This window comes from Callorhinus ursinus, unplaced genomic scaffold (assembly GCF_003265705.2).
Source record: "Callorhinus ursinus isolate GAN/ISIS: 27379988/994484 unplaced genomic scaffold, GSC_fseal_2.0 scaffold6, whole genome shotgun sequence".
Taxonomy (NCBI): domain Eukaryota; kingdom Metazoa; phylum Chordata; class Mammalia; order Carnivora; family Otariidae; genus Callorhinus; species Callorhinus ursinus.
The window spans coordinates 3285402-3302566 of record NW_027397068.1 but is presented as its reverse complement, the minus strand read 5'-3'; the positions used below and the strand labels follow the sequence as shown (position 1 = coordinate 3302566).

At 41.7% G+C, this 17165-nt stretch overlaps 1 protein-coding gene across 8 annotated transcripts in view; it reads right to left on the bottom strand.

Moving 5' to 3' along the window:
• BCKDHB (branched chain keto acid dehydrogenase E1 subunit beta) overlaps positions 1 to 17165 on the bottom strand; it is a 216434-nt gene that overhangs the window by 187857 nt on the left and 11412 nt on the right. For all 8 annotated transcript variants that reach the window (XR_012378486.1, XR_012378482.1, XR_012378483.1 and 5 more), the window contains exon 3: positions 15629 to 15697. Coding sequence is in view for 3 of the 8 variants with exons in the window: in XM_025859004.2 (XP_025714789.2) it covers positions 15629 to 15697 (69 nt within the window). In the remaining 5 variants the exon portion in view is untranslated. The remainder of the gene's footprint in view (positions 1 to 15628; positions 15698 to 17165) is intronic.

Genomic DNA, 17165 nt, shown 5'->3' with positions numbered 1-17165 from the left:
GGTAAAATGTGTGAATTTGTGTGTGTACATGTGTACTTATACACACACATGCCATCCAGATGATGCTTATTAACAAGCTTGCCACAAGAGCCTAACAGACAAGGGACATCTTGCAATAAGGATGGTATTCAGCTCACTGAAATATCTAAGACAACCAAAAACTAGTAAGTTAAATCAAAGACTTCTGATCCAAAAAGATGACAAAGATGACAGACCATACTTAGAAGAAGTCTCCTTAAATCCTCACTCACAGAAGCATTAGAAAATTCCAGCCAAAGTCATTCACTGGTGAAAGTCATTCACTGGTATGCAATACTCTTCTGTGTCAGTTAAATGAATCACCACTCTATTTGCACCAAGTCATGACAACTGGCTTCCCATTCTTCCACTCATTCAACCAATTTCTATGTCACTATAATGGGCATCACAGGAGATATGATGATATATAAGTAAAATAGGGGGCAAAATAAGCATAATGAGTTATAGATGCAGCACTAGATGGAAACTGACGAGAATAACTGAGGGAAATTACTTCTGGGTAGTGAAGGCTGTGAGGAAGATATACTAGGTCTGAAAATATAAATCAGATTTAAAGCAGAGGGAAGACTACCCCAGGGGCAGAGAAGCATGGGTACAACTGGTGAGCAGTGTAGATGCAGCCAAGAATATGAGGGAGAGAAACTAAAATTGGAAAGAAAAGTCAGAGCCAGATCATTTAAGATCTTCAATGCTAAGCTAAGAAAACTGGACTTGACTATTAAACATGGAGAAGATTTTAAATAAGAAAGTACTGTGATCAGAACTGCATTCTGGGAAAATTCACAGGTGTACACATAAGGAACTAGAGTAGGAAGGAGAGTGAGAACAAAGGCTCTTGTGACAAATATAATCATTCAGATCATCATTATGAGCGCATAAACTATGCTCGGGACAGTAGTGAGAGAAACCCCAAGGTAAAGCCGACAGACCTTGACGCGTCCGAAGTTTTAAATCTGAGTTGTTTTGAGGATCCATAAGCAGGATGCAAGAGGCAGACAGAGCTTGAAAGTCACCATACATAACAAAATGCAAGGAAAATGGTTTCTACAGTGATCGAAAACTAATATGCACATATGCAAAAGGGGGAGTTTCACTTGAAATAAACTGGACACTTTTTTAGTGTCAGATCTATTTTTAAACAAAAGGTCAGGAAGAAAGCCAAAAAGGATCACGATGCACAATATGATGGAAGTCTTCAGTTTGGTCCAAACCAGATGGCCAGCTAAAATAAGCCATAATACAGAGTATAATCCAGTGTTTCAGAATTAAAGAAATCTATATTCTGTATGCTAGAACAGGAAAATCGTATCTCCTTGAAGCCTTGGTCATCTATTTCTGACCTCACTTTGCCATGAAAATTGTCTTTCTTTAGGTCAGCAAGTCACCAATGGCCTCTTCACTGCATACCCAACCAACACTTTTCAGACTTTCATTCAACGTTGAACCCCAGCCAACTGCCCTAGATCCTTTCCTCTCCATTTGCCCCAACTTCCAAAGAATGGCAAGTCCTAGGAGTAGACCCTAATTGACTCTTCATTGCCCCACCGCCAGATTTCATCTTCCCTCCCACTGACATACATTAGATTCTCATTACCTCTCAGATAAATGCAGTCATTCTCAAACCGTGGTCCTTAGACCAGGGGCAGCAGCAACATCTGGAAACCTGTTAGAAGTAAAATTTCTTGCCCATCCACCCTCCCATCCCCCAGACCTCCTGAGACAGAAACTCTGGGGTAGAGCCCAGTAATCTGTGCTTGGGCAGGCCTTCCAGGTGATTCCCATGCACGCTCAAGTTTAAGAACCTCCAGACTCCCCAATCCTCGGCCCCGTTGTCCCTGCCTTGAGTCTCACAGCTAGCTCCCCATGCTGTGGCCAGAGTTACCTTCTAAATGACCAGGTTAATTATGTCATTTGCCACCTCTACAACACTATTCAAAATATGTGAACTCATTTGAAACAGAAAAAAATAATAGACCTCAAATGTTAAATTATTTGTATTTTAATGTTACTTCAATTTGTACAAACATAATAGTTTTATAAAACTAGCACTAATTCCTTCTATTTATCAAGCATAGGTCAGTATACTCATTTTTTTCCAAAGAGAACACAAAACCAATATACCAAACAACGTTAACTGGAAATCAGGTTTTTCTGAAACTGAATCACAATGTCAGGTTTCATCCCAGAATGATGAAGTGTTAGGCTTGGTCCTAGCTGTGAAATCTTGAGGAAGTTATTTATCCTCTGTGCCTCAGTTTCTACATCTACAAAATGGGATAATAGAATTTCATAGGACTGTGGGGATTAGATGAGCTAATATAAAGTTCCCAGAACAGAGCTGGGCATGTAGAAAGCACTCTAAGAGTTTGCTGCTATCATCAGCTTCATCATTATTACTAATATTATTATATTAATGTAGCAAATGCCTGTATGTGGAAGCATGGTACTGATTGGTAGTCATCCCTCATTCTCCCTTTCTTCTACAGTAACGAAACCCCAGAGTTTTAGCTAAAACTCTCTACAGAATAGTTTTAGCACAGATCTACACAGAATAGAGGCTCCATTTCCCAGCCTCCCTTACCTGTAGGTAGGTTTATATCTACTCTTTCCATGGAGAGTGAACCTCCACGGTAGAGATCCTGCTGGCGGAGATCTAAGGGCTTTTCAAAAAGACTTTCAGCCGATTTTTCTCATTCTAGAGCACCATTCTCTTCATCCCTCTTCCCAGAGGTACTTGGTGTTGCCAATTCCTGAGCCCTTGGGTAATTCCGTGATATAAACGAGGCTGGTTCTTGGCCACTCCACTGCCCATTCCAGATTCAGTTTTGGCAAGCCTATCAAGCCCTGCACCTTCCAGCTTCCAGCATTTTGTTCATGTGGTCTCCAGTCCCACTACCCTCATCCTTGGGGATTTCGGCCTCTACAAAAGAAGATCCCTTAACGTTTTATTGGGGGGAACAAAAGAGAGCTTATGTTCGATTTTCTCTTTTTCCAGAAGTCTCCAGTTGCCATTTTCTATAAAAACTCTCAGTGCACCACTTAGTTCACCCTCTGTCATTTAAATTTCTGGCCTAAAGCAAAGAAACAAAGTCACTAGGCACCTTCTTACATAGTTTTATATTGTTATTTCATTCTTACACTGTTATTTTACTCACCATGTAATTAGGCTTTGGCCCAGCAAGTGTACTGGGATTTCCTTAAAGGCAGAGAACACATCTTAAAAATTTTAGTACCTTCCAGAGTAGTAGTTCTCAAACTTGGCTGCACATTTGAACCACCTGGGGACCTTTTAAAATTCCAACACCCGGGCCACACCCCAGAGCAGTAACTCGGAACCTCTGGGGCGAGACCTAATGACCAGTCCTGCGACACAGGGGCGAGGCCGAGAAGCACGGCCATGGAGTGAGGGGTGCCGTTGCTGTCTGGAGACCTACGTCAAACCTTTATCCCACCCATGTACACACACAACCGAAAGGCATCTACCTTCCTGGACTAGCATCTCCAACAAGCTCTTAAAAGGCACAGTAAACCGGTCTCGGGCAAATATGCCAAGTAACCCCAGGACATAGTAAGGAAGCGCCTTAGCCCAAGAGAGAGTTCGGATGACACTTTAATAGTAACCACTTCCTGTGCCCACTGGTCAACGTGGCAACGGTAAGAGTCAACGCCAGCCTTTCTCTGCTGAGTGTCCTTCAGCCATCGCTGCCTTCATATCCTTCATTACTTGTGAGCAGTTGGCCTGGCAATCCCGATCACATGCTTGAACAGACCCAGGGCTATTTGGAGTGGCCACCTTCCAGGTCTGCAGAAACTATAAAACTGACCCAAACAAAGAAAACCGGTGGAGTTGCCAGGCAGCAGAGGCTCTAGAATATCTATATGGGAGAAGCAGAGGGGAAGTGTTCTGGTTGGAGAATAGAGCCAGAGGGCTTGTCTTAATCTTACATTTTCATAGCTGGCCTGCTGTCTGCACTTAAGATTTTATTATGTGTGCAGGAGATGGTTTGGGGAATTGTGAAGATCAAAGTCACCTCAAGTGCCCCCGAAACCACGACATTAGCAAAGGCAGGAGCCACAGATCTACAGGTCACTGCGCCGGCACCCGGGGCCGCTCCATTGCCTTTTTTTGGCTGTTCTCCAGAGGATGGACATCAGGCCACCTAGGGCTGCACACACAGTAATGGCAAGAAGACAGGCAGAGCCAAACTGTGACAAACTGCTAACGCCTCCAAAAGGAGACCCACAAGAGAAAAAAAAAAAAAAATCACAGACGCCGTGGGATCTGAAAAGGAGAAAGTGCAGCAGATGCTAACAAGCAGACCTAGTCCTTTGGCTGAAGGAGGGAGGAGAGGCTGTTGCTATTGAACGAAGGCTTGGCTACAGACCACAAACAGACACAAATAACAGAAGGGGGCCTGAAAAAATACAACCGCACCAGGAAGTCCAGGACTTGCAGGGAGAAGAGTTTACGCACAGCTCTCAGAGAGAGCCACGTCTATCCTCGGATCCTGTAATTGCTTGGAATGTGGGGAGGACTGGGAAAGAAATGGGACGTGCTCTACGGCTACCGGAAAATTGCACCGTGAAACCCTGCGCGGTAACTTGGCGGTCGTTCTCTTAGGAAAATGGACATTGAGAGCTAAGGCTTACCTAACCTAAAAACATTGGGAGCAAATTTTACCTAAATTTCACTGTGCTGAAATCTTGAAGTGTAATGGGAGCTAAAGCTGAGTAGTGAGTGTGGTCTTCTGCCCCACCCCTGAAGAAAGAACTAGGGTGAACTAGATAGGTGGGCAGAGGAAGGGAATTTTGCAAGAACTGAAAAAGGAGAATGTTTTATTGAGACTACTCGGCTCAAATTCTGCTTACACGTATCTGAGAGAAATCAGGAGAGGCTGGGTAGGTTAGAGGCACAGGACAGACCCTGGTTACCCTCTTGATTCACTGTCAGCAGACGGCGGGGTGAATGAAGCCATTTGGGAACAGGAGTGCAACCACTGGAGCTACAATAGCTAACTTCTCTCTCTCCCTTTCTCTCTCTCGCTCTCTCCCTCTTTGTCTCTCTCTCTCTCTCCCTCTCTCACTCCCTCTCTCCCCTTTTCTTTATTTTTTATTTTTCTAGTAACCTCTTTACCCAACATGGGGCTTGAACCCACAACCCCGAGACCGAGTCACATACTCCTCTGACTGAGCCAGCCAGGCGCCCCTAACTTTTCTCTTTTTGATACGAAGAGGTAAACACTGTGAGCAGAGTTGTAACCTTAATTATTAAAAATAGAATAATTAAATAATATTTTATAGAATTAAAATATCAATTACAGAATATCACAGAATTAAAAACAGAATAATTAAAAGCTAAGTGGCTAGCTGGTCCTTGGGCAGAAACTCCAGAATCTCTGACAAAAGAGAAAGGTGCCTTCTTTGGACAAATGACTGAGTTGCCCTCTCAAACTCAGGAAATTGTTGAGAATGCGATGGAACTTCTCTCTTTAACGTCTATCCTATCAGGGTTCGATTTAGATTTGAAAAGATATAAAAGGGTTTACGCCATCTAAATGTTCCTTTCTTCCCTTTAAGAACTGACATGTTCCTAAAGTGACTTAAAAGTTTCCTTTTGAATCCTAAGGAGCCTCCACTTCTTCCAGAACAAAATACTCAAATTTAGCATCTACGGGATCTTGATTAATTAAGAATGTAATACTGTTTGTGTTTCTGGCTTAGAAACTAGGGTCTTTGTTTCTGCTGGACTCCCAGCTGGCAGAGACCAGAAGAGGAAAACACGGAGGGGTTAAATGAGCAGCCTGCCCAGAAATTGAGAGTGGGAGAAATCCCTTATTACCAAAGATGCTTGAGTGTCCAGGAGCCAAAACGACAGAAAAAGTATCTTTTGGCTAATTTACGGTTGGCTAGCTGCCACCATTTCTGGCTGGTGGCCAGAGGGCCTTGGGGGTTGGGGGGGAGGGATGGCAGGGTGCCATGGGAGAAGGTCAAGCACTTCATCGCTGAAGCTGCCTTTGGGTGTAGCTGCTCACTGGGAAACTGAAAACCTTTTGTCCAGCAAGCTTCCCAAGTGATTCCTTAGCACATGACATTTGCCAACCTTTACCTAACTGATCCCTTATCCAGTCTGCCAATCAAAGCAACCATGAAATTTGATCTACATCAAACGGGAACAGAAAACAAAGCACTTGCTCCAATCCTCTATGACTTGCTGTAGAAGACTTCGCTCAACAAATACCTGTCGGGTGACACTAATGCTGTCCTCCATGCAGGGCAGTTTGTACGGGCTACTCCCGATTTGACTGGAAAATCATTTTTCCTGGTGAATTTCATTGTTATGTGAATTTCTAACTACACAGAAGTCGCTAAACAGCAGAATTCCAAGTTAGAACTAAAGTAAAGGTTGTACAGCTTTGTAAATAACCTACACACTTAGATTCAAACCTCTCTTGAGACAGGTAAATGACCTCAGGTTAAGTGACAGTAAGAGCTCAACATCTGAGTGCCATGTCAACGTGAAGCTGCCACGTAGCTGCCAGGACCATCACACGTGCTACTTCTGAGAAGGAAAAGCATTCTCCGGTGTCATTTAGTGGGCTCTGTGATCATTTTCCTCAAGATGAACAAAATAGGATGGGAGAATCCAGGGATTCCCAGATACACAGCAATCTGAGCTGTATATGAAAATTGTTAGACTGCTGATGCCCTTTCATCCCTGAGAATTTCTGGGATCTAAAAAGAAAAGCATCATAATTAAAAAATTATATTTGAATCAAATAAGCAGCAATTCTGCATATATGAAAAGTAAAAAAAAAAAAAGTCATTGGCTTCAATATGTAAAAATTAGAAAGTGAGCTGTCTGAAATCTAACAATTAAAAATATCGAGTACATCCAAATTCAAGAAATACTAAATACTGAAGTGTGTGTTCTTCCCACCAGTCTGGAAGAGGAGATGCATAAGACTTGGCATCTGATTTAGGAAGCTAATTCAGGAACATCATCCCTAATATTAAGAATACAGATCTAGGGACGCCTGGGTGGCTCAGATGGTTAAGCGTCTGCCTTCAGCCCAGGTCATGATCTCAGGGTCCTGGGGATCGAGTCCCGCATCGGGCTCCCTGCTCAGCGGGGAGCCTACTTCTCCCTCTCCCTCTGCCTGCCACTCCACCAGCTTGTGCTCGCGCTCTCTCTCTCTCTCTCTGACAAATAAATAAATAAAATCTTAAAAAAAAAAAAAAGGAATATAGGATCTAGGTCTTACTGGATAGCGCAAGTGTAAAATGAAAGATCTTTTACTCCCTTTAAAGTGTTCTCAACAGTTTCATTTTTCTAATTCTTAATTGCGATGTCTTAAAAATTATAGGACTCAATTTTATACATTCTGACAATAATGGCCCTATAACCCCATTTTTCCTGGTCTAATACTTTAGTCCAAGCCTATCTCCTAAGCCTTGTTGGTGCTCACATTTGATCATTTTAAAAGCCTGCCATTGTCAAATAAGGTTGGGAAAAACTGGTTTAAGGGCATTACACCCTGATGCTCAAAATGTCAAAGAGAACACCTGTTCGCAGCTCTAACATTTATTGTTTAATCAACTACGGAAAAACAAAACAAAACCAAACAAAACAGTCAAGGCAGCAGGTACCAACCCAAAACAACTTAATACACTAATCAAAAAAAACATGCTCACAAAAGAATCACAAAAAGAATTTTTCAGAACTTTTTAATATGGGTTACTGATCACTGCTGATGGGTTATTCTTACTCCATGAGTAATCAAAGCCCTTAAGCTCTGTTCATTAAAATTCCTTGTATATTCCTTCTATTTTTCATGCTTTATAGGAGTTGCTCATTCATAAGTAAGAAGGAAAAACAACGTAGTGCAGAAAGCTCAGCACTGGATTTTAGGAAGGTTGAGCTGGGGATCGGCTCACCTGCTTACCGCTGGACAACTTGATAATATCTAACTCCTCGGAACTCCAGTTTCTAGATAATGTAGGACTAGATCAGGGGTCCTCAGCCTTAGCACTATTGACATTTGGGGCCAGAGAATTCTCTGTTTGGTGGGAGAGGGCTGTCCTGTGCATGGTGAGACAGTTATCGGTAGCCCTGACCTCTACCCATTACATGCCAGTGGCAACCCCCAACTGTGATGATCAAAAATGTCTCTGGACTCCTGTCCCCAGGAGTGAGAAATCACCCCCAGTCGAGTATCACTGGACTAGGTATAGCCTCAATCTCTCTCTAGCGCTCATCTCCTACAAAATACATTAAATCTTATTTTCTTAAATGTTACTTGTTGAGACATTGGTCAACATGCCAATTGTGAGGATACACATTTTGATTTTTAGAGAAATTAAAATACAGTGACCATCTGTACCAATTCTAATTTTAGTAGGTTCCAAAATCTTTTAGGAATGAAAATTCACAAAAGAATATCAAAGCATGTAGGATGGAAACGAATGTAAATGAAGTATATCTCAATAATATTTTCATCCCATTTTCTAGGGTACTTCGACTGGGTAACAGAGATAAAGAACACATTTAATATACCCTTCTTATCTAGTTCTACCATATGTGTACTCTTAGAAAACAAAGGGCCTTGTAATACCAGGAGCAATTTAAAGCGCCTGACTTTTAGGAAGAAAGACACTTAAAGCTACTAACAATCCTTTTAAAATATTTTTTAATAAGCACGTTAGAAAAAAAAAAAGTTTACACCATCTTAACACCTGTTTTTACTCCAAATTCACAGAACAGTTAAACAACTTACAACCTATATCTGGTATTAAATGTGCTGTGAAGTCATACGTGTGTATACTTTGTGGGGAAAATAAATCACGTATTCCATTTCCCTCGAGAACTATCATTATTTTACCAAGCGTTTTCTTCAGTGAAATTAGTTGTAACTGCCTAGAAGCCAGGCCCCCTTTCACGATTGACATTCCTGACACTACACCCGAGAGGATCATGATGACCTAAGTAACCCCTTCTCGGCAGCAGGTCATTTTTTTTCTGTTGAAAAGGTTAACTTCATAATTCATATGAAAGTATAGCAGATTTGTCAAAAGATTTTGCCTGCATTCCCCAAATTTAAAACTTATACTGGAGAAGGGACGTCTGCAGAGAAAATTAAAGGCCCCATGCGCCCATGATTCTAAAATGACAGAACAATTGTTATATTCATAAAACCTCTAAATATAAAGGAAACTGAAAAGTAAAACAAATATGCTCCTCTTTTTAAAAAGAGACACAAGCACAAAGAATACCAAAGTACGTGCCTGTGAGGAACATCTAGTCCTTTCCTTGACTGATGAGGCCAGGGAGGCTGAAAAGCAAGTCCCAAATATTGGCATATGACAGAGGAGAACGTGTCTCCTCCCCACACCCGCCCTAGTTCTCCTTCGTGAATCCAGTGTATTAAAGTGCCTGGTTAAACAATCTCGATGATGTTTACGTAAGAAAATAAATAAGCGGTTATATTCGTTTTCCTAAGCTGCTGGGACAGGCCACTGTTGTGGTGTACGGGAATGAACACAGTAATGGAAAAACATCAAATCCCATGAAAAGGCAGATGTTTGGGCCCGTAGACTAATTCACCAAGTCCTCTGCTATTCTTTCTCACCTAAGTTTCTTCCAATAAGTGGACCAAAATATAGCCTTATGAACCACAGCCCAGCAACGTCCACATCAGTACAGAAGAGTGTGAAATAAAAACATATGTTGAGGGGCGCCTGGGTGGCTCAGTGGGTTAGGGAACCGACTCCTGGTTTTGGCTCAAGTCACAATCTCATGATCGTGGGATCGAGCCCCGCGTCAGACTCCAAGCTCAGCAAGGAGTCTCCTGGGGTTTCTCTCTCCCTCTGCCCCTCCCCACACTCACTCTCTCGCTCTCTCTCTCTCAAATGAATGAATAAATCTTTAAAAAAATATATGCTTAACCTGACATACCAAAGTCTTATGTGACTAAAACACAAACATACAGAGAAGGATAATAATGAGGACAGGTTCCATAGGAACTGTGGAATCTGTCTCATTATATAAATGAAAGGATGTGTAGTATTCAATATAAAATCACATACCCTAAAAAAATCATCTACCATTTGAATTGCCTGCTCCTACCCAAGGCTTCCCTAGGACACACCTAGTTTCAATGGTTGCTCCCAGGCAAGGGAGCCCTTGCTTAAAAAGACTAAAGCTGATATTTGGTGTGCAATGTGTCAATGAGGTTAGACCATCTATTTTCAGTTTTCAAACAACCCTTACTATTTTGTGCCATCAAAGGACAAGGAAGGAGAACAGTGGTTTATGGTGCTATACTCACGCATCGGGATTATCTGCAGTGCAAAAGAGCTCTCTCTCTCTCTCCTTTTTTTAATAGCTGGTCCCTTATTATACAGTTCCTTCTTTTTATTTTTTTTTAAAGATTTTATTTATTTATTCATGAGAGACAGAGAGAGAGAGAGAGAGAAGCAGAGGGAGAAGCAGGCTCCCCGTTGAGCAGGGAGCCCGATGCGGGACTCGATCCCAGGACCCTGGGATCATGACCTGAGCCGAAGGCAGACGCTTAACCATCTGAGCCGCCCAGGCGCCCCAGTTCCTTCTTTTTAATATCAAGTAGCATTCAGCATCACAACATTAGGTCAGTAACCCGCAATTCTTCAAATTCTCCCTTCTGACGGGATTTAAAATGCTTCTCGGCCGTGGCAGAGTATTGGTACCACGGGCAAGGACAGCCTCATTTCGAAGTGTAGGCTGCCACCTACTGACCGTGATCCAGTCTCTCTCAACATTCAGCTCCTCCCCAGAAAGCTAATCAATTCCTTGCAAGATGTTCTTTGCTATGTCATTTAATGCCATGTATTCAATGAGATCAATATAATCTTTTAAATACAAGTGCTTTTAACTTCAAAAAAATACTAAGTGGACAGGCTTCTGTACAGCTAAACATCCCTGGCCTGCACTCAAAAGGGCAGAGAATTGTTTTTAAAAGATATATGCTATTTTTTTAAATATGGGAAAAGTTCTATTTTAATAGATTTCTCTTCACCACTTCCTTTATTCTTCACTCCTGAAGACTGACGTTCACTCAGTCTCATTAGAGAGAGTTGATTTAATTGTTCATATTGATCAACCTGGAATTATTCAAAACTTCAATTCATAGTCCTAAAGCGCTTGTTAAAAAAAAAAAAATTCACAGCAGCTGACAATAAAGCTAAAAGTTAGCGCTTAATTAGCTCAGCCCCGTGTCATGGAGACCTAAATCTGCAGGTGCCTTGATGAGTAGAGGACTTTTTCAAGTGAGAGTTTCTTGCTGTTTTAAGGAAAAATCAGACCAACCAAAAGTCATTAAAGGGAAATAAGGAAATCCCCTTTCTGAGGCAGTGGGCCATTGTCTTGGTGAGAGAGTGAAGGGTAAGTTCACTCAACAACATCCACTTCATAAGTACTGCCAGACACTATATTAGGAGCTCGGGATGCAAAGATGACTTAAAATATCTGTGGCCTTCCAGAAGCTGTCTGGTGCAGAGATGTGGGTGGGGAGACAATGACACTGCAGCCTGCACTATGTAAAAGGTATAAAATCTGAGCAGTGAAAACTACTGCCTGGGTCTGCTTGGAGAGTCAGGAAGAGCTTTATAGAAGAAACTTCTAAAGGCAAAAGCGGAGCTTACCAGGGAATCGGATGAGAGAGAGAGATCCAAATGGCATGTGCAAAGGACCAGAGATGGGGAAAAAAGCAGAGGCTTAGGGAAAACATCTAGCGATTCAATATTGGTAAAGAATAAATTGAATGAGGGCGCCTAGGTGGCTCAGTTGGTTAAGCAACTGCCTTCAGCTCAGGTCATGATCCTGGAGTCCCGGGATCGAGTCCCACATCAGGCTCCCTGCTTAGCGGGGAGTCTGCTTCTCCCTCTGACCCTCTTCCCTCTCGTGCTCTCTCTCTCTCATTCTCTCTCTCTCAAATAAATAAAATCTTTAAAAAAAAAAAAAAAGAATAAATTGAATGAGGCCAGGTAGGTAGGCAGAGGACAGATCTCGGAGTCTTTTGTATAACCTGCCATGAAATGTGCCTTGTAGAACGGTCACACTGGCGGCCAGGTGGGGCCTGGAGGGAGGCAGATTGCTAAGAACAGCGGTGAAACTGTCCAAGCAAATATGATTAAGGATCTGAAGGCAGACTAGGGAGGTGAGAATGGAAAGGAGAGGTCACTTTAGAGACAAACTGTGAAGATGACTGGGGGTGAAGAATGGGAAAGGAGGAAGAGACTCAGATCCCACCCCCCGGTTTCTGGCTCAGGTAACTGAACGGATAGTGGCGTATTCACCGAGATAGCAAGTGCAGTGGTCACTGTGGATTTGATGGGTGGAGATAATGCACTCCGCAGAGTTTGAAAATAAGAGTTTGGAAATGCTGCGCTTGAAGTGACTGGAACACCGAGGTGATGATGTGCCGTGGTATAATGAGAACACAGATGTGAAGCTCAAGCTGGAGCTCTACACTGGATTTAGAAATTCGCCAGTCCCCAGTGAGCAGCAGGGGACAGGGATGAAATGCCCCAGACAGAATGGGTGCAGTCGGAAGAGCACCACTGATGAGAACCTGGGCAGGCAGCCAAAAGAAGCCTCGCCAGCCTCAACGAGTGCTCAGCACGCTACCACACTGGCGAGGGCAAGACAGGGAGAGCGAGGCTAGAAAGTGCGCAGCCACACAGCTACACCAGACGTACACAAGCCTACGTGGCTCAAGTATAATTCGACCTCTGGTTTCCAATTCCACCCGTGAGGAGCTTGGAAGTAGCCACTCTGACCTAACAGCAAGTCAAAAGCCAAAGAGACTGAAAAATGAACAACTCTTCTTAGACCCGAGAGAGAAGAGAGGACAGAGAGCAAACTGCTGTCCTCGAGACTGAAGAGAGAGACAGAGGAGTACGGGGAATCTTGACTTACCAGAGCTGAGACTGAGGAGTAAAAACCACTGCGAGAGCCAGTGCCAGAGAAGGAAAACTTGAACTGTAATTGAGGAGTCTCTGGAGGCTCAGTGTGAACAAGCCTGAGAGTTAAAAACTCCAGGGATCCAGTCCTAAGGAGGCCTCCCCAATATTGTGAGGCTTACCTCCAGGAGCTCGACCGGGTTCCTAGGATAAACACGGAAGAAAAATCCCTTCTTGCTTCCAGCTGGGGAAGCAGTCAAGGAACCATTTTGAAATACGCCAGAGCACTGCCTTCTTAAAAAGGCCTGACATCAAGGGAAACGCGGGTATTTATTGTCAGAGTATAATTGACCTGGGGGAAGGACAATGCCCAACTCCAGTCAGCAACAGCCCTCCTGTCCCACCTGAGAGAGAGAAAAAAACACCTATGAAGTTCACAGTCCTGAGGCATAGGCTCAATAAAGGACTGAGACCTAATCACAGGACTACAGAATGCTTCCCTTCCCCAAACACCTCACCACCACACCCCTAAACGCCGATTTACAGCAGTTCCTTTCACCCAGTGCATCATGTCCATCTAGCGAGAGAAAATTACAAGGCACACCAAAAGGCAAAATCACAGTTTGAAGAGACAGAGCAAGCATCAGAACCAGACAGGGCAGGGATTGGAATTACCAGACCAGGGATTTAAAACAACTAAGATGAATATGTGAAGGGTTCCAATGGATAAAGTAGACAACGTGCAAGAACAGGTGGGCAATGTAAGTGGAGCTGAAAATCACAGGAAGAAAACAAAAGTATAATTCTATGTTTTAAACATTAGCTAATATATGCAAACATATTCAGATATATTCAAATATGGTCTAGAAGTGTGTAAACCAAGAGGGGTACCATGGTTTTCTCTAGGTTATCTTTGGAAGTATGGACAATTTTATGTTCTCCTTTCTGCTTTTCTGTATTTTCCAAATTTTCTTCAATGCGTATGCATTGCTTCTGAAATCAAATATATATAAAGACTTTTCAATTTTTTTTAAAGAGCTAAAGTTTGTAGGCACCTGAATTAGCTGGAACTGAGACAGTGTGAGACAGTGTGAGACAGTAGAGATTGGCCCAATTATCTCAATCGCTAAACAGCTGTTAGAAAGAGACAGGAGAAAGCAGAGGGACAAGACTCAGAAAATCAACCTGCTATAAAGAGAAGAGAACTTCCTGGTAGCGAGGTGGAACATGATGCCATGACGTCCTGGATTCAAATATAACACAACCTCAGAGAAGAGTGGAAAAAGGAAGAACAACAATTAGGAAAAAAAAATCGGAAAGACTCTCCCCCTTACTCGCATGCACCCGTGAGCTTTAGAGAGCAGTGGCAAAGGTAAAAAGAAAGGTAGAAGTCAACTCCTCCCCCTAAACTTAAGCATTTTGCTGACTTCCAGTTTAGGTAAGACTGAAAGAAGAAACGAAAAGTCAAATCATCTCAAAGCCACCCCTAACAGTAAGGAGTTGAAATATATTCCTTACACAGCAAGTCAGGAGGGAGGATGCTGGGATGGGCCAAAATGCACTCTGTCTGAAGTCTGAGCCAAATGAAATGAGTAAAAGCAATAGGTAGAAATCAATCACAACCCAAGCAAAAGCCAAGAGATCAGCTGAGGTAAGACGTGTGGAAGGATAATGGGATGGCGAATTTTTTTTTCTTTCTTTGGAAGAGGGAATGGTAAATTTCACGTGTCAACTCAGCTAGATGATGGTGCCCAGTTGTTTGGTCAAATAGTATAGATATTGCTGTGAAAGTATTCTTTAGATGTGATTAACATTTAAGTCACTAGACTTTTAGGAAAGCAGATGGCCCTTCATAATACGGATGAGCTTCACCCAATCATTTGAAGGCCTTAGGAAAAAAGACAGGTTTCCCCAATAAGAAATTCGGCCTGAAGACTGCAACATAGAAACCCTGCCTGGGTTTCTAGCTTGCTGGCTTGCCCTACAGATTTCAGACTTGCCAGCCCCCTCATTATGTGAGCCAATTCTTTAAAAAATAAATCTCTCTCTCTTTCTCAATATAGATATAGGTGTAGACATAGATATATAGAGAGAGGGATGCATATAAATACAAATAGATATAGATGAATATATAATACACATACATATATACACATATACATAGCTACAAATATATATATATATATATATATATATATCCTAATGCTTCTAATTCTCTGGAGAACCCTGACTAATACAGGTAATAAAAGATGAAATCTATTAAAAGAGACCAGTAGGGCAGAATCTTGAACTAGAGACACTGGAATCAAAATTGGGTAGGGTAGGCAGTAGTAAGAGATCAAAGCTTCCTGGATTTGAATGACATGAAAAACAATACATTTAATGAAGATGATTTTGGCATCTATAAATGTGTGATCTGAACCAGATCAGAGAGATACTGCAATTAGAACACATCAGGAGAAATCTAGGCCAAAGGATTCTGTGGATGGCTATGGAAATGGAAAACTAAACCAAACAACAAAAACAAAAACAAAAACCAACATCTATACAATAAGGATATGGCAAACAATGGAACAGACATCTTATGTATCTTCAAGATATTTAAGGAAAAGTTATACAGGAATACTATTCATATATAAAGATGGTGACTTACCATACTTGTCTCGCAAGCCAACCGTACATCTAAAGACTCCTCCAAAGGCGACATCTTCACCAAATATTACTGAAAAACAGTATTTAAAGAACATGTTTTATTTAATAACCCTTAAGTGATACTGACAACAAAAAATAGGTAATTTAAATGTTTACACTTTAAATCAGAAAACAGAAATGAATCCGAGGTTTAAATCAAGGTTTCTCAACTTCAACATTACTGACAGTTTGGACTGAATAATTCTTTTATTGTAGCAGCCTGTTCTGTGCATTGCAGACATAGAGCAGCAACCCTGGTCTCTACCCAGTGGATGACAGTTGCGCTCCCCGCTGCAAAACACACACACACACACACACACACACACACACACACACACACAGTTGTGACAGCTAAAAGTGTCTCCAGAAGTCGTTAAACATAAAGGAAGAAGGGGGATTACAATCACCCCAACTGATGAAGAACCACTGATCTAGAACGTCATCTTGTTTTACCCATGAAGAAAACGAGGCCAGAGCAGTAGTAAAGTAACTTGACCAGTAGGAAAGCAAGGGGCAGAACTATGACTCACACTCCAAGCTCAAGTCCCCCACCAGTGGTTCTCTTTCTTACATGGTCTACAGTGAAAGACAACAATCTGAAGGGCTGAGGGAAAAGCATTCCAAGGTGAGAGAACAGTCCAAAATAGGAAAAGAACCTAAATTGTGTGAAAGGAGGCAAGAATGGTGGGAGATAGTGAGCAAGGCAATGACAATAAAAATGGGTGTTCATAGAGCTGAATTTATTAATTCACCTAACCAGCTTTGTGGACCTTAGGAAAACAATTCACCCTTCTTTACTCTTGAGATCAATCATTCTCAGATGACAGTCAAACAAAGCAAGATCTCATCATCCACTAGTGTAGCTCTCACTTCCTCCTAACAAATAACCTCTACTTTGCTTGACCTTAAAACCAGGGATTCTCAAGTGGAAGCCCAAGGTATACTAAATATATATATTTATATATACTAATACATATATATATGAAGTAAAGCCAACCAAATTTAGAAAACATACAGCAGAACAACTGTTTTTATACCAATAATTAAATTTGTAAGATAAAGTTATTTACAAATATAAAAGTTATTTCAAAAAAATCTTGTAAGTGGGATGACAATGTATCTCAAAGGAAAGTGTGGAATCAAATCTTCATTTCATAAACAGATTCATAAATCTGAATGAAGTGGTACCTCCCATTTTTTTCTATATACTGGAGAAACAGAAGTACACAGTAGGTATTAACCCAGAAAGTATTACTATAACATCAGGACCACACATACTATGGGAGAAAGTTGACTTGATGATGTTAGATATACATGAGAACTAATTCATAATGAACTGATTTTAAAAAATGTGTTAAAACCATAATCTGATTATTTAACCTTAATCATTTGATCAGATCTTTTAAAAAATTTCAGGGAGACATAATGTTAACCATTGAGCTTCAGACGCAGTATTTCCAGCAAATTTTCAATTCTGAATTAACACAGCTACCACACTC